Source organism: Hyperoodon ampullatus (genome assembly GCF_949752795.1).
Source record: "Hyperoodon ampullatus genome assembly, chromosome: 9".
Lineage (NCBI taxonomy): Eukaryota > Metazoa > Chordata > Mammalia > Artiodactyla > Ziphiidae > Hyperoodon > Hyperoodon ampullatus.
In genome coordinates this window covers 106421407-106444233 of record NC_136922.1, presented here as the reverse complement: position 1 = coordinate 106444233, position 22827 = coordinate 106421407, and the positions used below count along the sequence as shown (strand labels likewise).

General features: G+C 43.7%; 1 protein-coding gene across 1 annotated transcript in view; it reads right to left on the bottom strand.

Moving 5' to 3' along the window:
- Window positions 1-22827, bottom strand: part of RBM33 (RNA binding motif protein 33) — a gene marked incomplete at both ends in the record, with an annotated part of 114088 nt that overhangs the window by 10978 nt on the left and 80283 nt on the right. The window contains 4 exons of the mRNA XM_079711346.1: window positions 1500-1706; window positions 15859-16497; window positions 19872-20159; window positions 21511-21798. Coding sequence (XP_079567472.1) covers window positions 1500-1706; window positions 15859-16497; window positions 19872-20159; window positions 21511-21798 — 1422 coding nt within the window. The remainder of the gene's footprint in view (window positions 1-1499; window positions 1707-15858; window positions 16498-19871; window positions 20160-21510; window positions 21799-22827) is intronic.

Genomic DNA, 22827 nt, shown 5'->3' with positions numbered 1-22827 from the left:
GCCCGAGAGTCGGCGTAGAAAGAGCCAAAAATGACCTCCCGTCCCGTCTCAGAAAAGGGCAGAGAGGAAGGCAGACAGAAATCGGAATGGAACCTTCGTACATGAATGGGTACCACACAAAGGGAAACTGAGAAAAAAACGCAACACTTCTGAACATTCCACAGAAGGTGACACAACTACTCCTGTGAAGTGAGTTCTTGGAGTGCAAAAGGGTATTTCAAGAGAAGTCACACGGGAAAACACCATCAAAAAGTGCAAGTTTCACTGCCTGGAAACCAGCAGTAAATAACTATTGTTGTGTTCTGTAACTAATAACAACATCCTCTACCAAGTGCTGGCTTACATTCCAGGCGCCGTATATCTTCTTATAAAACCCTCACAAGAGCCCAAATAAGACAAGAAAGATTACTGTCCTCACTTTTATAGGAGAGTAACCTGAGGCTGAAGATGAAGAAACACGAGTGCTTTATCTATGTGTACAACAGCTGTATGGGGAGGGGGTGTTCTACGGTCTTTCTCATCGCATGCCCAGGGACAACACCTGACCGAAGAAAATTTAGACTGGAGCAATTTTTAAAGAGTATATCTGAAGATACGACTCAATGTGTCTGTGCCTGTGCCACCTGAAGCAAAAATGTCACAACTCTGTTTGTCCCTGTATCATAAGGTATTTATGAGAAAATAAATCCAGAGTAACTGAATTACTTCAAAGAGCTAGAATGGTCTTCAGGCTAACACTAGTCCTTAATATTAACTGCAAGGCAAGCAGAGAGGATGAACTGGCGGAGTTCAGAGCCTTCTAGAAGGAACTCAGAGCAGGCATTGCTGCCCCTCTTCCACCCTAAGGTCATCAGGCAAGGGGCATCTGGCTTCTGCGCCAAGAGGGGACCTTGCTGTCAGGCAGAGAGGGGGGCCTCGGGAAAGCTACAAAGACACCCTCACCAGAAGCTGGGGTGGGTCCCCACCAGGACATGATGGCACAAGGGGGACGCTCCTCTCCTCGGGAAGGTTAAATTCACAAGGGGTACTGGATGCCCACACTGAGTTCGGAGAAGGAAAACACCCCCTTGACCCCAGAGCGAGGGAGGGAGGAGGGAAGAGCCGGGGGGAGAGGCACTTTCTCGGGCAAGGAACTTCACCCCCAAAGGCTTCCCATCTGCGCACTGGGGTGACGAGGAGCAAGAGTCTCTGGAGGAGCAGCTGGCAGGGGAGGAAGGAGCGCTGGGCTGGGCTCTGTGCAGGGCTGTCCCCAGAGGACAGCTCAGAGCTGCCCGAAATACCCGCAGCCTGGGTTTAGGGTGATTTCCCCGCATCGTACCACTAAAACAGTCCCAAGAGGAAAGCGCTTTTGTGAACACGTTAGCTTTCAAGGCCAGGGCGAAGGAAACTACGGTTCGTTCATCCACAATCAGCGCTCCTGCTGCGCCAGGCACTCCCATCAGTGGGTTCACGGGGCTCCGGCGCCAGGCTCCTGGGGCAGGGGCAGTAACAGGCAGTACCTTCTTGGCCGGGTGAATTCCTTGGATGCTCTTGATGCCTGGAGGGCCGGCTGAGTGCACGTGGGCCCCCACCGGAGGGTGCTGGGGCTGCTGAGGCACCCCCTTGGTCAGCGTCACCTTGCGGGCAGGCTGCTGTCTCACTCCTGGGGGCGGAGGGAGCCGCGGAGGCTGGCCCTCCAGGTGAAAACAGCCATCGCTCTCTCCTCCCTGCTGAAACCAAGGCAGCGCGCTGGTCAGTCTCCGCACAGGCAGGCACCCCTCCCCAGCATCGGGCTCCACCTCGATCAGCGTTCAACTGAGAAGCAAAACCATCAAGCCTGCCATTTCACTAGGGCCACTAAGGAAATTTATTTGACGGGTGTTTGGGTTTTAATAGTATTTTTCAAATTTAAAACTAAGATCTTTAATTACTGTATCCACTCAAGAGGTCTATAATTACTAAAGTAAGTGCTGTTGAGTTCAGTGAAATAGTGCTTGACTTTAAAAATACTTCATACTCGACATGCCTTTTCCATTTTCATGAGCAGTCTTGTTAAAATCCGACCGTTTGTATAGGCAGTGGTTTTAAACTTTTAACTCCCATTCAAACCTAATGAAAGTGGGTCATCATCCTGACTTGCCCCGCTGTCCCCCTGGCACTGGTGTAAATCCTGGGCGTGCCCCAGTGCCTTCCTCCCTGCAGATACAACCCTGAACACTTGGGCTCCCCAGAGCGCCCACAGGCTGAGCAGCACCCTGGTCACCCCTCCTCCTCTGAGTCACAAGTACCCACACGTAGGCTGGCCTCCAGCCTCAGTCCTATTTGGAACAAGAGCAGACCAGCCAGGAATCTGAGAAACTGAATGAGGAAATTCTAGAAATGAAAGAGTTACTGGAGGCCCAGACAAGTCCTCCCCACGTGGCTGACAGGGAACCGCGGGGGGACAGCAGGAAGAAGAGCTGAGGAGGGGTCCGAGGGGGGCAACGCACACACAGCTCGCCGGCCAAGGGAAGGGCGAGGCGCCGAGCACCATCGATTCCTCAACGCTGGCTGACCACTAAGCTAGGCAGCGACAGGGCTGCCTCCCTAGGAGACCAGGCTAAGAAATGAAAACCCCAGGCCCAAATGGATCCTCTGGTGAATTCTATCAACTATTTAAGAAAGACAAGACTCCCAATCTTACACAATCTGGTTCAGAAAACAAAAGCGGAGGGACAACTTTCCCGCTCATTCTCTGAGACTTGTATTACCCTTTCACAAAAGTCAGACAAAGACATCAAAAGAAACAAAAGCCACAAAAGAATATCCCTCATACATATACATGAAAAAAATTCTCACCAAAACACTAGCAAACTAAATTCAGCAACACAGAAAAAGAATCATACACCATAACCAAGTAAGATTTATCCCAGGAATGCAAGGTTGGTTTAACACTCAAAAATCAGCTATCAGACCACATCAGTAGAGGAAAAGACCACATGACCACCTGCACTGATACAGGAAAAGCACTCATAATAAGAATTTTCAATGAACTAGGAACAGAAGGGACAAATCAACCTGATAAAGGAAATCTACCAAAAACCGACAGCTCACATCATGCTTAGCGTGAGACTAGTCAGGGGTATTCGACCTGCACATTAGTCACCTGGGGAGCTCTCGGGTGTTAGTGTTCCTGGACTTTGACCCAGAACCATCCAATTAGACCCTCTGGAGCTGGAACCCAGACATGAGCCTATTTTAAAGGCTCTTCCAGTGATGCTGTCCAGCCAGGGCTGAGGACGGCTGAACCAGGTGGGTCCCCCCACAATGGTCCGTGACTCTGTGACGTTATAATGTCGGCTGTAAGTGCCTGAAACGTGATCCTGCTGGGAGCTATTCCAACCTGAAGGAAGACTGTTCCCCAAATGAAAATGGAAGCACTGTGGAAAGGCAGGCCATGCTGCAGGACCAGGATCCACACAAAGTCAGACTGCTTCTTGTGCTTCTTGAAACTTCTCCATTACATCTTTTATCCAAAAGGTGTGAGCAGGTACCCCAGCCAGGCAGGAATGGCCTCTTCTCAGCACACAATTTTTCAAAGTTCTTATCTTGAAAAGCTATGTGAACACTCTCTAGTTTTGTATATGCTTGAAACTTTCTATACTAAAAAGTTGAAAATTTTAAGGATATACACCACATATTCCTATCTTTTTTTTTTTTTTTTTTTTTTTTTTTTGCAGTACGCGGGCCTCTCACTGCTGTGGCCTCTCCCGTTGTGGATCACAGGCTCCGGACGCGCAGGCTCAGTGGCCACGGCTCATGGGCCCAGCCGCTCCACGGCATGTGGGGTCCTCCCGGACCGGGGCACGAACCTGTGTCCCCTGCATCGGCAGGCGGACTCTCAACCACTGCGCCACCAGGGAAGCCCCATGTTCCTATCTTTAAAAGCCAGTAATCCATCACTTATTAATTTACCTAAAATCATATTGAAATTATGTTAGTATAAGGTTCATAAATTCACTATTCAAGTGTTAAGTCTCACTGTTCTTAAAAACATCTTTTTACATGGGCTGACACTTCACACTAGCCCCCAGGGCCCACCAGAGGCTGTGCCATAGATGCAGGTGGCACTGGGTCACTAAATTCTCCACACAGCTCAGCTACCTAACAGTCTACTGACTGATCCTCCACCGTCTACCTTTTTCACGAATGTGGATAAATGAACTGGCTATTATGTATGGTTAGCTCTCTGGGGAAAGTCTTCCATTTTACGGACTCCCTGGAAGCTCATCAGAGGAGGGCAAAGTCTATGGACACCTAGAGCATATGCCATTTTGTAAGGGTCTAGAGAAACCAGTGGCTTAGACTTTGGTGAGTCTGCTTTTGTTCACCAAGCCAAAATTTCCTATGCATATAGATGGCACTGAGATATTTACTGAATAAAACAATCAACAGTAGATCAGGCTTCTAAAAACTACGTAGTTCTGAATGTGCTATTAAAAAAAAGATTACAGTATCAGGATACTAGGTCCCACTAGGGGCCACTGTCAATTAGTACATATGTATTTACTAAATGCCACTGTGATACTAAAAAGGCCAGCCTTCAGTTCAGCACTGATACTGGGTGCATCAGAAAACATACTGTCATGCTGTACAAATCGGTAATCAGCTGGTACATGTGGTCTAAAAGGAATGATGTCCATATATACGGTGGACAACATGGTGAATATCGTTGCAGATATTTTCTTTAGCAATCCAGAGCTAAAAATGTAGATGAGCTTAAAAAAAAAAAAAAAGAAAAAGAGAGAAAAAAAAAAAAAGGGAATTCCCTCACCACCAATGGTTAGGATTCTGTGCTTCCACGGCCAGGGGGCCTGGGTTCAATCTCCAGTTGGGGAACTAATATCTCACAAGCCGTGAGGAGCGGCCCAAAAAAAAAAAAAAAAAAAAAAAAAAGTAGATGATCTAGATAGTAAACTTTTATTTAAAAAGAAGAGCTTGCACCAAAAGTAGGATATTTGCCTATTTTTAAGGTATACAATACACCGTGTGTATGTACTTGGGTGATAAATATGTAACGCTGTGGTGATCTGATGATTTTTAAACTGGGAATTAAGAACAGAAACATTTAGTCAATAAACACCCCAAACAAAAATTCTCTTTACTGCTATTTTGAGTTAAGAGACTGGTGATAATTTATGTCTGACAATATTAGGTCAGAGGAAGACCTTGAAGAACAAAGTTCTAAACTTTTATTTTCCTTTCAAAACAAGTTTACGTTTTAAAGTAAACCTGATTCCCATCTGCAGTTCAGAAATAAAGGTACAGGTACCACAAAGAGCCTCTCCATTTAGGACTTTCCAAGAGATGGCCTGAGAAGACACAGTAAATGACGTCTGTGATCAGAGTGCCTGCGGGTCTGGGCCTCACCGCCTGGCGGTCTCCTCGCTCCGTCTGCATCTCACAAACTCAGGAGCACGGTGAGCACCCCTACTCCTCCCTGCCCGGGGAGCCTCAGCAGCCACCACCCTGACCTGCTCACTCGAGGGGGCCCCCAGCATCTCTAATCCTAAGGTTTCCCAGGCCACGTAACTGCTTTATTTTTCTTCACAGCATTAATCACCACTCACAGTCCTGTCATGCTCAAGAGAATGGGAGCCCCGCGGGGAGCACTGGTCACCACGGCATCCTCAGGACAGAGAAGAGGACCGAGCCCCGAGCAGGCAGACGACAAGCACTTGGTGAGTCAGCGATGAACAAGAAAGAGGGATGTTTCAAGCAGGGATTATAACAAAGGCCCAACTTTTGGGAAAAACAGCTATCATCAGCTTACTGACAAGTGACGGGAAGGTCTGGGTAAGGTCTGGAGCTACTTACATTCAGGACAATGTTTTACACCTTCTACAGCTACAAATGATGTAATAAACTTTGTAACAAAAATCTCCAAGGCACCCTGGCTCTCCATCACCATGCTGAATGGCATCATCCAACATGCTCCACTCACGGGAAGATGGATGGAGCTGTTTGCTGAATGTCTTCAATTTGACAAGTCGTACACTAGGGTCTGTACACTAGGGTCTGTACAGGGACTGTTTTCCTTCAATCCTCCCTCCAGGTAAATATCATTATTCTCACTTTCCAAATGAAAAACCCAAGATCCTTGGTCACACAGCAAGTGCTTTTAGGACTTCCTGTCTCAGTGGCTCCAAAGCATGGACTCCACACAACCTCGCAGGCAAGGAGCTTATACTAACATAACTATTTTTAGTAGGGTTGGAAACAAAGGGACTAACCATCATTCAATTAAATCATTTTAAGGAAATGAAGGTTTACTATAATGCTCTGCTCTGACGTTTTTCTGGAAACCATGCTGAAGATTCAAGGCTTAAATATAAGTAATAAGTTATTTCATTTTGTAGGAAAAGCAGATTTTTTTTTCAATTGAGAGAACAATTATTTTCTTTCAAATTAGCACAACGAAAAGCTAATTCTTAGGATAAATTTTAAATCCCAGAGTTATTCCGGTTAACACCAGGTAACATTCAACCTACTAACTTCTAGGCTGTGGCCAGAAACATATTTTTTACACCTACTCTCACATTCTCACAGACACAGAAAAAAGGTGAAAGAGAACCAAGCCAAACTGAACCCACCTATTTATTTAGAAGTCTTCTACAACTTGTGCATATAGTTAATAGCACTGAAGGAGATCCCAAAATTATTAGTTATGTAAATTTAAAAATACTGTTGATTCAAATTAGGACTTTCAGAAACCTGAAAGTTTCATTAAAAACTTATTAAGTTACATTATCATCTTAATGTAAGGAAATAACTAGTCATCTGTGGATGGCAGATTACGTTCCATTCAAAGAAAGGAAATCCACTTTGAAAGTGCATTTCTCTAGGGTGGCACAGTTCCCTTTTAAATTCCTTACACAGCAGTGTGTTTAGACATGATTTTAAATACCTTTTACTTCCTCCAAAACAGATGAAGAGAAAAGAAGTTTGGCCTGTCTTAGACCAACCTGGAAATATTTTCTTGGTTTTTTTCCACAAATAAATATCTTTTAATGAATACCATAAAAATGTCTTTTGAGAGCAGTTTTTCTTAAATATAAAAGGCACTTCCTGAATTAAGTAAGCTTAGGGAACACCTTTTATCAGCTTAATCGTTACAAAAAATGAGGTTTGTAGCCACCAACATTAGCATGACAAATTTATTTATAACAAATTGTTTAAACGTATAGATAAAATGCCCATTGATATTGTCAGGGTATCCTGCAATTTGACAGATCAAATCTTATTTTCATTCTTAAACATCATGAAGAAGTGGTATCGCTGGCTCGCATTCACTAGTGAGCAAATTGATTAATCCCTCTCTATAGAAATCTCAACTCTTGATTACACCTATCAGACGTTAAGCAGCATTATTCTAGAGTGACAACACTTGACAAATTCCCCAACCATTTTTCTCAGCCTTTGTGGCCCTGCTAGCTTGTATTAACCCTGATGAAAAATTAATTTTCCTTATCTTCTTCTAAACCCCAAAATCCAAATCCGCCAAACTGGCAACTCTTTCTGTAAAGGTATTATGAAAACCTCTAAAAGATTAATTGCATGTCTTCAGGTGACATTAAATTAATTTCTGTACTCATGACAGACATTTGATACTCCGTACTGAGAGGGCAGATAACATTGTCGGGACACAGAGAAGGACAGTGGTTAGGGTCCCAGGGCAGCCTCTTATGAATTCTCCTTCCGATAAGGCCTACTTCACTGTCATGGCAATGCTGCTCATCTGCCAGCCCACAGACCTCACAGAGCAGGTTTCTATTAACTACAACAATGCTGGGCCTGGCCCTGTGATCTTTAGAAAGCTCACCCAGAATCTGGACGATAAATGATATGCATGCTCTACGAAGTTTCTAAACACAAATACATTTCATGCTCTAGTTTGTCTTTGAGACTACTACTTAAAGGAGAAAAAATAAAAGAAAACAAACAGGCTAATAACATTCTTATCCAGGCTCCTGTGTCAATTCCCTAATTAAACTGCTGCAATATGATATGAGGTGAGGACACTTCACATGTGCAGTGTCCATCTATTCTATGCAATAAATTATCCTTTCATACGGCAAGCATGCAAAACACGTAAAAGCAGCAACTTAAATCTAAAATGCTTCCTATAAAATTCCAGGGCTTCCCTGGTGGCGCAGTGGTTGAGAGTCCGCCTGCCGATGCAGGGGACACGGGTTCGTGCTCCGGTCCGGGAAGATCCCACATGCCGCGGAGCGGCTGGGCCCGTGAGCCATGGCCGTTGAGCCTGCGCGTCCGGAGCCTGTGCTCCGCAATGGGAGAGGCCACAACAGTGAGAGGCCCGCATACCGCAAAAAAAAAAAAAAAAAAATTCCAGTAACAGGTCTACACGGGTTGAACTGAAACAAAATCCATAAGGTTAAAGGGATCTCACAAGTGCTTGCTTGGGCTTCCGGGAGAAAAAAAGGATTCAACCGGTAGGTGCACCAGGATTTCGCCTTATGGTGATAACACGCACAGTTATTCAAGTGCTCTCTCTCTCTCTCTCTCAACATTCTACCTTTCTGAAACTAGTTAGGTTTGGGGAGTCTTTTAAAAGCAAAATTAATTGGCCTTTGGAGAAATATACCAAAGCCCTGAGCCTGTGAGGGGATCTGATGCCCCAGGACTCTCCGATTTCTACAGCACAGACCTACCAATCTAAAAAAAGGAAAGGACTGCTAGAAGTGACACTGCGGTTCAGCCAGCAGCGGGAGGGGCCCACGAACTCCGGCTTCTCCAGCAAGAGCTCCCCCGTAGGGAGGAAGCTCCAGACTCTGGAAAGCAGACGCTTCCAACCTGCCCCGATGGGCAGCTGGGAAGGACCTACTTTAGAGCGCTGGGCGACTTCCCGGCGCAGATGACGAGGCTCCTGTTCTTGGTAGCCGTTCGAAGTGAGGAGAGGGAAGTTACCCAAGACGCTGGAGAAAGCAGATTCCTTTTCTGCTGGAGAAGGTGGGTTAGCAAATCCTGATTCCTAGTTACAAGAGAATTATTTCTGATTTAACCACTTATTTCGCTCTGAAAGAAACACCATATGCCTAAAAACACCTATAAATTCATGTGCAGACATTCTAATTCATTAAAACTGATTCCTGTCCTCTAATGAACAGTAGTCTATTTTGCCCAAATTTAGAGGTCACATGTTTAAGAATGCTTAAAACGTCGTACCTCTAGAAGTTATCAGTTCTTCCCCCCAAAGTGTTTCAAAGCTCTTAAAAACAATTACTTATGCACAGTAGCCTCTCCTCCAAAAGAAGGTTCTAGAATATACATCTTACCAAACAAGCGATTAATCAAGATTCGTGCCCCATTTTCCTTCCCCTCTCATTTGCCTTTCGGCCATCTGACTGCTCATCAGCTCCTCTAACAGGGAAACGATCAGGCAACAGAGGAGGCCCAACTACAACCAGCCACCAGAGAGGAGAGAGATGGCAGGACGAGAGGGAACCAGGGGTCAGCAAGGTGGGAGTCTGGGCTCTCACCTCACCTCCTTAGACGGTGGTGTCTCCACGCCCGCCCCCACTCCCCGTCCATCTGGGCAGGGCCTCTCCTGGCTCCCCTACCTGTGTCAAAGCAGCTTCTCTGACACTCAGCTTCCCAGGGGTGTTTCTCGATCACAAGCCCACTGCAGTTCTGTCCTTTACTACCCATTTCCAACTCACTTTCACCTGACTTGCTTTCCCTGACTGGTCCTCTAGCACGGCATCAGCTCTTGGGTACTGCCCGAAACCATGGCATCAAGTCAGTTTCCACCAGAAACCAGTGAGTCAGGACAGCTGAATCCTCCAGCCGTGGCCAGGCAGCTTGGCGAGTCCCAGAAGGACATCCACAACGTGAGCCTTGTTCTGCCTTGGCCTGGGGCGTGGGTCTCCCCAAGGACGAGTCATCACCACAGACTCATCAAACAGCAGCCGATGTACGATACAATCGCATCTTGTAAACTGAATTAACAAGGATTAATGCTACTTTTGGTGTTATCATACTCTGCTTACTAGTGTCATCTAAATGTCTACAATATACAACTATTACTTTTATAATCAGAAGTACCGTGGGGCGGGGAACGGCGACAACACGACACTGTGTTAACTCCTCCTTGGATATTTCCATAAAGAAACTGTAAACAATACCTGTATTTTTAAAGGGAGAAGCTACTTATTTTCTCTATTATTTCAACACGTTTCTTAAATATTTATAACGTACTTGAGACAAAAAATGAACTGAAGCAGAAACCCAGCCGCAGTCGGGAGCAGTGACCAGGAGACAGCTCCAGCAGTGGGCAGAGAAGGGCAGGGCGTGGCGGGGGCGTGCAGGTGCGGTGCCGAGAAAGGGCGCAGTGTGGGTGTGGACGGAGCGGGGAGACAGAACTGCAAGAGCGAGGCGGCCAGACCACGGAACAACAGGCTCACGTCCGGAGAACGGGAGGCCGCGAGGGTGACCACTTGTATCCCCACCTGCGACTCCTTCTCAGACTACAGTCCCCTAAGACTGACAGATGACTCCAAGACCAGCACTTCTGTTTCTAGTAAATCTGATACACAGTGTAAGAAACTCCTTATACTATTTTTGCAACTTCTCTTAAATTGAGATTACGTATATCAAAATTAAACGTCCTCCACTCCACAAAAAAAGATCAGGTATGCACACACCATCGCGCTAGAGAAAATCTGAGAATAACTTTTGAGGAAGAGAAGAAATCTACAAATGCACACCAACCCCCAAAAGCAAGCTCACACAAACAAATTGGGACCTTTTACGTGAAGCATTTTGACAGCCTTTTAAAAGTAAAATACAAGGGTATCATGACTGGACAGCTGGCTTTCCTGCTGAGGCATTCTGTGCTTCTCCCATTTCTCTGTGTGGCCAGCAGAACAAAGGGCTCTTTTCTTAATTTGCTGCCAAATTCTTAAAATTTTCATGACCTCAATTAGAATAAAGCAGCTGAATTCAGAATTTGCTTTCATTTTCTTAAAGAACACCGTAAGAACACACTTTTTCTTCCTTTAACTAAAAGGAAAGGGTAGTAATATCTACTGAGCCACTGCCATGTGCCCAAGCATTGTGCCACTCATCTCACCCATGTCACGACAGTTAACCCTCACAGCCACCCTGGGAGAAACTTAGCCTCATTCTGAGGACACGGGTTCATTTCGGCCAGGTAACCCGACGCAAGCATCTCAAAGATTCCCCATTTCCCCTAAACTGGAAGACAGAGCTGCAGGCCTAATTAAATTCCTGAATAAACAAATTTTGCATGGCACTTGCTCGTCCTGATTCTTTTTTCTGGTGTTTAATCACAAAACATGGCTGAGGATGATTATACTAAGTTTACAGTAAGTAAACATTTTACATTTTTATATATGCTCTGTTATTACCTGAAGAGTTTTTCTGGATTATGTATTGATTATGAGAGAAATTATGATTGGGGGCAGGGGGGCACGGCACACAGCACAGCTTGTGGGATCTTTGTTCCCCAACCAGGGACTGAACCCAGGCCCTCATCAGTGAAAGCATGGAGTCCTAACCACTGGATCACCAGGGAATTTCAGAAATTATGATTTAACAAGATTGCTCTTTTGGTTTCTGAAAATTAAATACTTAAAAGTAGCTTCCTGAGAAATGAGCAAATGGAGACTATTCCTACGTTTTAAATAATAAAAAGAGAACCATTCCATCAAATAAAATTCTTTAAGTAGATTACTTATATAAATAATATTCAGGGAGGCACACGAAATTTTAGAAGCAATATTTGCCAACATTTAACACTCTTTATAAGTAGCATTAATTTGTTCCTTTTTAAATCTCACCCAACAAATCCAGACAATATAAATGGGAAAAAACTAAAATTCACAAAGAGATTGATTAGCCTCATAACAAAAGGTCTCTCTAAATTTCAAATTCCCTTAATGATTTCAATTTTAAATAGAAAATCTGATCTCTTTTGATTCACACAGAAATGTTCAAAGACACATTTCTAGCACACAGCTGGCCACAGCTACGCTCAGCCAGGGTACACCGTCCCTTGCTTTAACCCACCATACCAGGCTACTCCACACAGGTTCCAGAACAGGCGTGATGGAAACCCAGCCGCTCCCCAGGCCTGACTCCACAGCTGACGCCACTCAGCAGGCAGGGTTCTGTGGCACACCTCTAAACCCTTCTCAACATACTCTGCAGCCAGTCACTACCAACTGGGGCTGGCAAGCAAAATGAAACCTGATCACCCCCTTATCCTAGAACCCCCCCTAAAAAACCCACTGGAGAAAGTAGACTACTCTCCCTAATCCAGAACTAAGAAACCTAGGAGGAAAAGGAGTAGCAAAAATAGCCATTAGAAATAACGGTAAAAGCACAGGATTTAGAAGCCTCACTCCACCAGTTAGTAGCTGAGTGGCTCTGGGCTACTTGTCTGAGACTCAATGTAGTTACCTATGAAATGGCAATAACAGATCTAACTCATAAGGATGCTGTGAATACATGCTAAACACCTGATAAACAGTAGCTACTACCTATTATGCGGCATAAAATCAGGGAACGTATTTCTAGAAGGGGCCTTAGGAGCATTCCAAAAAGAAAATGGACATTTATAAAGTACCTTCTACGTGTTAGAAGGGCCCCCAAGGCAATAAATAATAAGACAAGCATCCAGCCACGGGTCTTCCTCAAACACAGCCACGTTGTTTTCACGTCATCACACTCTCCTGGTGACTGAGGGCCTCAACCTCCACGCCCCACACACAGGAGCTTCGGAACGGCCAACAAAGAACACATGATGCCAAGACGGCCCCCGAAGAAAGTCAGGTACGACTCTGCGAGCTACAAACCCAGACCAGACCCTGGTCAGAGACTGTGTGAGAACCAACACCAAGAAAGACTTTTCATTACGTTCTTTTTGAAAATGCTTCCCATGTCCGTAATGCATTGGCTCTAACAAAGAGGAACAATATAAAAAGACTAGAAATTCTCCTTCGATGATTAGTATGAATTAAAATCACTTTGAAGATAGTATAATTAATGAAAGGGCAGACTGAAAAACCTATAGTCTTAAGACTCAGGCTCTTTCACCTTTTAAAAAACCCAATTTAATAAAATCCAAAGATAAATTATTTAATTACAGATAATGAAATATGGAAAATGACAAAAGAGAAGACCTTATTGATTCACAATTGCCTCACAAGTAAAAGTTCACCTAAAGAAACCTAATTTAAGCTATAATATATTTTCAATTTGTACATCAGAATAAGACTGCCAAGAAAATTCTGCTTTCCTAACAATCCTGCTGAAACATATTTTTACTGTGATCACCGCCAGAGCACAATTTCTAGAACAGCACTATGTACTGCGATAGTCCTGTGTCCTGTCTGAAGACCAACTACTAGAACGAGGAGACCACTGAATGCAAAGAATAGTTTAGTTAATACATTAAACGCCTGTTTACGTTACAAAAAAAGTGAAAGAAATCAAACTGACTCTCTGAAAAGTAAATTTCTCTAGAAAACCTTATAAATAGAATATCTATTGTATTTCTGCACTAACAGAATGTGAAGAAGTCCTGGGCTCATAGCAAAATACAAGAATGTGAACTGACAATGAAATGCTTTTATTAAACAAGTAACTATAAACCTGAAATGCATAAATAATATTCTGCACAGGTACGATATACAAGTCAATCCTCCCAGATGCTAAGCCCCTGTCAGACCCTCACCAGGGTGGCTGGTTCAGCTCCAGGCACACAACACAGCACAGCCCTGGGCATTAATGTCATGGTGCATGAAAGGAGAGAAGGACCAGCAGGAACAGAAATAAAAGGAAAAATGAGAGCATTCTTAGCACTTACAAGAACTGTCTCCTTTTTGCACAATGCGTATGTTACAAATAGTTCCTACCCACCAAAAAAACACACAAAAAAACCCAGGCCATTAGGGAAACACTGTTTGTTCTGGTTCAGAGAGATACAAACAAACAAGAGACATTTACCCTCTGATAAGGTGAAAGTTGTCAACATGCTATTGGAGGAATTATTGGAATAAATCCTAATATACAGAACATGTTGGTTAATTAACTTAATACTTAAGAATTAAAAAGGGAGCTAAAAAAAACCATTTCAAAGTTTGGCAGACAGCTATTTTCATGTAAAATTCCTCTGTTGTTTTCCTGTGTATTGTAAAATTATATAGCATGATTTTGGAATATGGTCTGATATAAAAACTGTATTTTTTTCCACTGGAGAAAAAAGAGTAGCAAAAATCGAGGCAGATAAATTCTGCGGAAGTAGATAAATTCGTTAGTTGAAGGCTGCCTGTGGACAGCAGAGCCGTGCCCCGCACCTCCTAGTCTGCCGGAGCCGAGTGCCCAGGCCCGCACCGCACCACTGTGGCTGCCCAGGGAAAAGGCCTATTCCCAAACCATCGCCCCATGGCCCATCCTCAGAAGTTTCTAACTCAAGTAAAAAAAAATGAGACACCGACAAAGTATGATTAAAACACGGTCAAAAGCCAAAGGCCACACAGACACCGGAAACTGATGAACACTTGGGTCTTCACCTAAAGATAATAAATTCATACAGTATTTAAACAATCTGATATAATACAGGCCATGTACTTATCAACATTTTGAATCACAATGAACGGAGGTGAGAAACAACAGATTTGCTCTATCCCAAATTTTCTTATGGCATGTGAAAAACTTCACACCTTAGTCTACAAACCTAGAAACAAAAGCAATTAAAACTCAACTAATTAAGCAGCTAACGAGGAGCTGCCCTCAATCCAGTACAGCAAACAACTCCTGCCCATTCCTAGTGGTACTGCTGTCCCTGGGTGAACTGAGAATCAGAAGTCCTTTTCTTTTTTTACTGTAAATATTTTGTGGTTTTAAAAGTAATCATCTGTAGCTGGTTTGCTCTAAGAGCCTGTGTCTTACAGCTCTCCCCCTTTCTTCCCCAGCTTGTAACACAAATTGCACACAATAGGGAGCTGCGACAGAGAGTACGACAGTTACTCGGACCAAAGAGAGTCTGTTGCAGAATTCATTATAATTAAAGCAAGAGATGAGTGCTACCTTCTATAATAAATAAAGACCATACGGCAGAATTAAGGAAGCGAGTATTCTACAGACGCTGAGGGGAGAATCTCCTGCAATGGGAATCTATCTGCAGCAACTGTTCAGTTTAAGTACTGAATTTATCCAAACTGCAATTACTATGCTTTACTGAAAATGCTCTAAAATGGGCACTGTTCTGAGGTGAAGAAAGAAATGAGGGGTGCCCCACTTCTGAAAGCACATGGCAGGATTACACATGATTTCACTTTAGAATACTGTCAATCCCTTTTTCCCTCAAATGGGGGCGGGGTGGTGGGCAATTAGCTTTAACTGGAAGACGGGAAACAGTCTTTGAAACAACGCTGCTTAAAAGCAACACACACACTGCCCCCCCGCCCCCCGCTGCCATAGATGCTCCCTGAATCTAAAGCTACACACAACAAATTATGTGTTCTGTGGTAAAGGAAATTTTATTTTTAAAACAAACTTGATGATTCTAGCGTAAATTATCTATAAAAAGCAGCTAAAACTGAGAAACGTCTAACTTAGGAACTGTCACACTGGTTTTTCAGTAAGACTCAAGAGACAACTGAAACATGGGTCCCAATTGGAAGCAGGATTTAAACGACAATCCTTACACCAGCTTCAAGTGGGGAGAGGCTGGTCCACATGATTCTAAGACAGGCAACTTTACTTCCCTTCCTTCAAAAATCCTCTCTGGGAGTTAGGACATACTAAGTGAAACACAGAATCCAAGAGGCACTGGTGACCTCGTCAACTTACCCCTCCTGACAACTTAATCACCCTGACCTTGGAGCTGACGTGCGGCCCATCTCCGCCACCGTTGTTGGCCCGGTGCATGACAGTCCTTTTCGTGCCAGGCTTGGCCTCCGGGGGCCGGCCCTGGAGGGACGCGGCTCGAGCAGTCTGCGAGGGGGGTGGCGGTCCCTCCCCGTCTGCAGGCTTTACCTGCAGGACTTTGTGCTGAGCTGGACACTGAGGTATGATTCTGGCCTGTCTCAAATGTTTCAGTGGTTTCATCTGCTGTCCTTGATACTGCGTGTTAGCACCAGATGGCACAAAATTGGATGTTTTGGGTGGAACATTTGAAACAGTGGCATCTTGGTTTTTCACGAGAAGTCTGTTTTTCACATGCGGTCTGACCTGTGCCCCCGGGAAGGGTAACAGTGGGTTACCATTGGTGGGCGACGGTGCCGACAGCTGCTCTTCCTGCCCGGCCAGGGCTGGTGGGGGGCAGAGCTGCTGCTGCTGCTGCGCCAGCCTCTCGAGCAGCTCCTTCTTCCTCGCGCCGGCCTGCTGCTGCCGCCGCAGCTCCTTCTGCTTCAGGATTTCTTCTCGGAGGCGCTTCTGTTCTTCTATCTTTAAGCGGTATAACCTCGTTTCTTCATCTTCATCAGGGAACTGAAGCAGAAAACACGCATGGTTTTGAGTACAAGGCTAGGTGACGGTTCCGGTCTGTTTCAGCAAACTTAAGAAAAGGCACTTTCTAAAAACCCTTTAATTCAGGATTGAAAGAAGCCATTCAAAATCTGCTTATAGACTTTAAGTATAACTCCTTCCCCTGGGGAGGGAAAAAAAAATTACACAGCTAAAGCTAATTTGGAAAATCTTATCAGAATATTAAAAATGAAATAATGTAAATTTCCACTCATTTACAACTTTGAAACCAATTAAACTATTCATTTAAGATATCAAAATACGTTTGAAATGGAAACTCCAACAGTACGGAGGCCTCGCTGTCACACAGGTTTTATCTGGCTCTCCTCTGACGAACCAACAAAAGGTGGGGTGTAAATGACCTGAAAGGGCCTGATTAGAACTATTGATTTTTCGTACAGAATTTTCAGCCTGATCTCAAACTCATTTGTCACAGAATAATTGCTTATAATGAACAGCACAAGTCAATCTCTCTGACCTTGAACTCATGCACTCTCCTCAGAATCAAAATGCTGCCAATTGCAGTATTGGAATATTAATGGTATCTAAGGAATGCCTTTAATATACCAGTCCCAAACCATTCTGAAAGTCTATCAGAAGAATCTTTGTAAAAGTCCAATAATTTTCTTAAAAAAAGCATCCAGGGGCTTCCCTGGTGGCACAGTGGTTGAGAGTCCACCTGCCGATGCAGGGGACATGGGTTCGTGCCCTGGTCCGGGAAGATCCCACATGCCGCGGAGCAGCTGGGCTCGTGAGCCATGGCCGCTGAGCCTGCGCTCCGCAATGGGAGAGGCCACAACAGTGAGAGGCCTGCATACCGCAAAAAAAAAAAAAAAAAAAAAAAAAAAAAACCATCCAAAGAGGAAAGTTTATTAGAAGTTAAAAGTTTAGCATTTGTTTAAAATTGTAATAATTTTCTTAAAAAAAAAATCACTCACAGATCCTTTGCAAAAGAATAGGATTTACTCTATCTAGAATTCAGCTGTTAACAAATAAACCTTAGAAGTTAGGAATTATAAGACCAAAATGTAGCTGAAGGGTTGGCTGATGCCCCCAGAGCCCATGTACTTGACCTACAAGACACAGAGCCAAGCCCCCTCATTGGGGCTTGCTTGTCATTTTAGAAGCAATCCTGATCAACTCAGTCCCCTAATTTCAAAGTCTAGGACAGACCTGAAACAGCAAATCTTAAGTTGGATGAGGGCTGCACAGAGCTAGAAGTGACATTAAGGGGAAGACAGAAAAACAGAAGTTCAAAAAGTACAGGGGCTAGGGCATTCTGGGGAAATAGTAACAGGTCCAGAGGATCCACTGTTTCAAATGCAAGAATAATTAATATTCACTAGGATTTTTCCCCATGTAATCAAAAAAGAGTTAAAGTATATTCAAGAATATAGGTAGAAATACTTCTAAATAGATTTGTCCTTCATTATATCATTACCAATTGGGTGAATATAAGAAGATAAACCACACTTACCTAAGCAAAACGAAAAGAAGATTTTAAAAAATAAAAAAAACTTTACTCCTGGTCCCATTCTATGTGCACAGAAAATTAAAAGCAAACAAATTAAGACACGCACCACTTACACTATGGCCACCTGCAAGTTCCACTTCAGGCACAAGGCATCCATTTTATCCTACAGAAGACTTCTTCAGAAGCCTGCTTACTAAATCAACTATTATGAAAGGGACAGACAAACGTGGCTGGTGGTATGCCTGAAAAGTCACTTTTCTCATTTTATTTAGCCACTGTTACTACAAAAGTGTATGTGACTTCATTTTTGAGCCAAATCCATTTATACATATGAGTTAGGAGCTAGCTATATAAACTAAAAGCAGGATAAGATTTTTAGCAATGATTTCTTTTCATAAACTATCCCAATCCCGTTTGTAAATCTACATGATTTTTTCATATATTGATTTTAAAACCGAAATGTCACCCTTCTTCTAATAAGATGTTATTAAACGTTAACTCAGTATTTTCACTCTATACTTACATCTCTGACTTGGAAACATTACACTACAGCTGCTATAATAATTTATTAGAAGAAAATCTGACACCCCCCCCCAGCAATTTAACTGACTGAAAGGCAAAAACCAGTTAACACTTGTTTTTATTATGATTAAGGGCTTATATTCTCATCTAAGGAAACTTTGTGCCATTATTTTATAAAGTTAATAGACATACTTACTTATTACATTATATATATTATTATTAATGTAACTCCCACGTACTGGTCTCTTGCCAAGTCTCAGGCACATACACCCAATAGTTAAGGAAACTGAGGCTTGGGATAAGTGAAGTAACTGGCTCAGAGCCGCACTGCTAGCGACAGAGGATCATTCCAAGGGCGTGTTCTAACCTGTGCTACACTAGATGCCTATGCTCCTACATTATACAGATACTGCCCAACTTTTGTATCTATAATTCCAGGGAACAGCCCACAATGGAATCCTGACTTCAGGGAAGCATTAGACAAGCACATTCACTTCTTTTACAGGAGACCAAGGGCCGCAAGGGGTTTGTCTCAGGCATAAATTTTGCTGACGTAAAGAATTTTTTTTTTTTAAATGTAAAAGTTCGTGACTAATACTGCATTAACACTGAACTGCCTCTAAGCAAAACATAATCAAGTGGCCAAAACTAAACCAAGGTACAAACAACATCTCAATTGGAAATCATGTAGAATACTGACTTGCATTTATTATTTATTCTTACAACATTTATACCTATTTAGAAATCAGCAATAATATACACAATTCAGAACAAAACACCCCTCCCCATCTTATTTAAAGGTCCAAACTGGTCCTACCTTCTAGAAGCTCACAGTTAAAACCAGAAAAGCCACAGGAACATAAGAGTAAACGTAAGGGGTCAGCTAACTATGGCCCATGAGCCCATCTGGCCCAACACTTGACTTTGTCGTAAAGTGCTACCAGAACACAGCCATGCCCATTGATGTAAGACTGTCTATGTTTGCTTTTGTGATGAAACAGTAGAGTTGAGTAATTCTGAGAGACAATTTGGCCTCTAAAACCTAAAATATTTGTTATCTGGGCCCTTCAGAGAAACAGTTGGTTAAGATCCCTGATACACACAGATTCTGTAACACACAACTATAACTGTATAAATATATAAATACAATCTGATACAGCACCAGTGAGAATGAAAGTGTATCTTATATGAATATGGTTGTTAGGTTAAAAGAAGGTGGGAAGATTTTGTGAAGAACTCACTGGGTGAAAGTGAACTGAGATAAGAGGTAGAGACCTTGATTATAAGGTCTCCCGGTTTGAGACCAAACATTATTTTTTAATTAGAAAAAGAAAAGTCCTACCTCTGGTTCTGTTTTTGCTTCCTCTTTAAGCCGGCCCACAGGGCTAACTGGCTTGACTTTCACATCAGCCTTCCCCTGCGCAGTCCTGGGCCCCACCCCGGGCCTCGTGGGCGGTGACGTGCTGATAATAGGCTTTACTTGAGCCGCTGGTGTGGAGGAGCAGCGACTGTTACTCACTTCTATAACATGTGACGGTGCTATTGGTAATTCACGCAAATTACTGTTTCTTGGAGCAGTTGGCTGCATTTGCTGCATTGGTCGTTTGGTTACATTCTGAGAAGTTGTGTTCTATCATCACAAGAAGAAAGAAATTCTAATTACAACTGGAAACTTGGGAGAAGAAACATAAAAAGGCACGTTAGATTAAAATATTTTAAAAAATCATTCTAACTGAATAACTGACTTCTACTTCGGGGGGCAGATACCTTCCTGTTGGTAAACATTTTTTCCCTGCATAAATGCTTCCTGCTCTACGTAGTGACATATCCCTACTGATAAGGACTGGGGCTGGGAAAGGTACCATACCTGCCTACAGACAGCCTCCTCTTTATGGATATTACACCAGGTGACTTACAGGATGGGGACAAACATTTTTAACAGAATCAACAGTGCAACAAGGACTCCCGCACAAGGAGTCAGCTGAGTTAATGGCACCACCACTGTCAAAGGGTCCCCTAAATTGAAGGTAGAACAAACAAAGAACGAAGCATTAAGTTAGTGCCCTAAGAAAAAGGAGAAAGATGCCCAAAGCTCTCATCGGGGAGGAGACCGTCAAGTCATGTTCACCCTGAGGATTCTTAACAGAGACCCAACGCCTAGAGGAGTGTGTAGATCTGTGAGATGGCTGAGGGAGGACTGCATTCCACGGCTGCTCAGCTCAAGACTGGGGGTGTCGTCTGCCACTGTTCTTACAAAATGAAGCCCAGGTTACAAAGCACCCTCTTTCCAGATCTAGAAATCCTTTCTTATTTCTTACATCATTTTAGTCTCAAGTGTTACTTTAAGAAACAAAGAGGCGGGTATGAAAAAACGGAGATTAAAGGTAGGGAAGTGACATGCTTGAAGCTCAAGGTCAAAAGGACCAGTATTAAAGGGAAAACCCAACTATCTCACCTTACAGCCTGGAACTCTAACCCTGAGCCTCTTTACAGGGTTAGTTATTTAACGGAGGATAAGACAGTAACCATGACTAGTCTCTGATTTTTAAAGCGACACGCATCTCCCAGTCTCTTTCAATGCATGGCAAGCCACTCGTCTGCTGATGGTACTCGAGAGCGTAACCTCACAAATCAATGCAGCTCACCCCCCACGATTAGCTATGAGCCCCATGAAGGCAGGGAGGGGGTCTCTCTCATCCACTGCTGTGTTCCCAGGAACCAAAGTAGTGCCTGACCACAAAGGATATTCAAGAAGTTCTTCCTGAATTCATTTACTTGTGCATTCATTGCCCAAGGAGATAGAATCTCGGTACCAAGTAATTAGCCACCGGCAAAGGTAGAATGATTATCGCCCAAAACTACTTTCTGAAGTTATGCGTCAATTACTAAGGCCACCTCGCACTACAGGAGGATCTAGATACACAAGGCCCCGCGACATAAAAGGTGCCCCCGTAAGACAGCTGAGGACACTGGACACTTACATGCCTTAGCCCCTGGCGCTGGGGGCACTGCGTCCGACTGCTGTTTGGCTGAGGCGGCCCCGTCTGCATGTGAGGCCTGAACTGGGGCTGAGCCACGGGCATCAGGGGCGGGGGAGGAACAGAGAGGTGGTGGTGCTGGTGCTGGTGCTGGTGCTGGTGCTGGTGCTGGTGTGGGTGCGGAGGCGGCGGCGGCGGCGGCTGGTGCTGCGAGGGTGGCTGGAGCGGGGGCGGGAGCGGGGGCTGCTGCTGGGGCTGCGGGGGAGGGGGCAGCGGGGGGTGCAGGGGCCCCTTCCAGGCCAAAAAGAGAGAAGCAACAGTTTATCATGTACATACTGCTCGTGTTCCGATTCAGCCATTTCCTTAAAAACCCCAACACCAGAAAGAAGCTTCGAGTAGCACTAAAATTTCATTTTAGATTTGTTGATGAAGCTGATACTATCTTAAATGCAGTGATAAGCCAAAAGCTACTACGCTGCATTTTATATTTGCCCTAAATCCTTTAGATCCTGAAATTCCAGGAATTTATCCTAAGGAAATAACTAAGGATGCGAGCAAACACAACCTCAAGGATGTTTCCTGCAGCACTGTTTCCAATACCCAAGGACTGAAACCAATAAACACGTGCCAGAAGTAGTGACAGCCATAAAACGTCAACTCGTGCAGTGTTTTCAAATGCCGTGGTGAAAGAGAACTAACTCATCACCATTGAGAAGATGGTAATAACATGTTAACTGGGAAAAGTAAGCATCATGATGAGGATGCAAGCACTAAAGAGACTGAAAGACATGTGCACCCAAATGTTAGTGGTTACTGTTTCTAGATGGTGGGATGACTTCATTCCTTTTCAAATTCCTATCTATACGTATTTCTGCAATGCAGATGTAGTGATTATATATATATTATATTACATTATATTGTATTATGTATATATATTTACACATACATACACATACACACACACATTTATATATATTTTGGTTGTGCAGAGCAGCTTGTGGTATCTTAGTTCCCCTACCAGGAGCTGAACCCACACCCTCGGCAGTGAAATCACAGAGTTCTAATCACTGGACCGCCAGGGAATTCCCAAATTATATTCTTTTAATAAAAAGAAAAAAACATTTTATCCTACTGTAACATCTTATATAATAACCATTTTCCTGTTCTTACTTTAGGTACATATTCTATGTGTTTCTAAATAATCGGTTCAAGCCCATCATCATCACATACCTTAACAGGAAACTTAAAACACAAGAAAAAACATACTGGGTAAGAGAGGTATCAGACTCAAGGCAGCTGATGAAACATACAACACCAGCA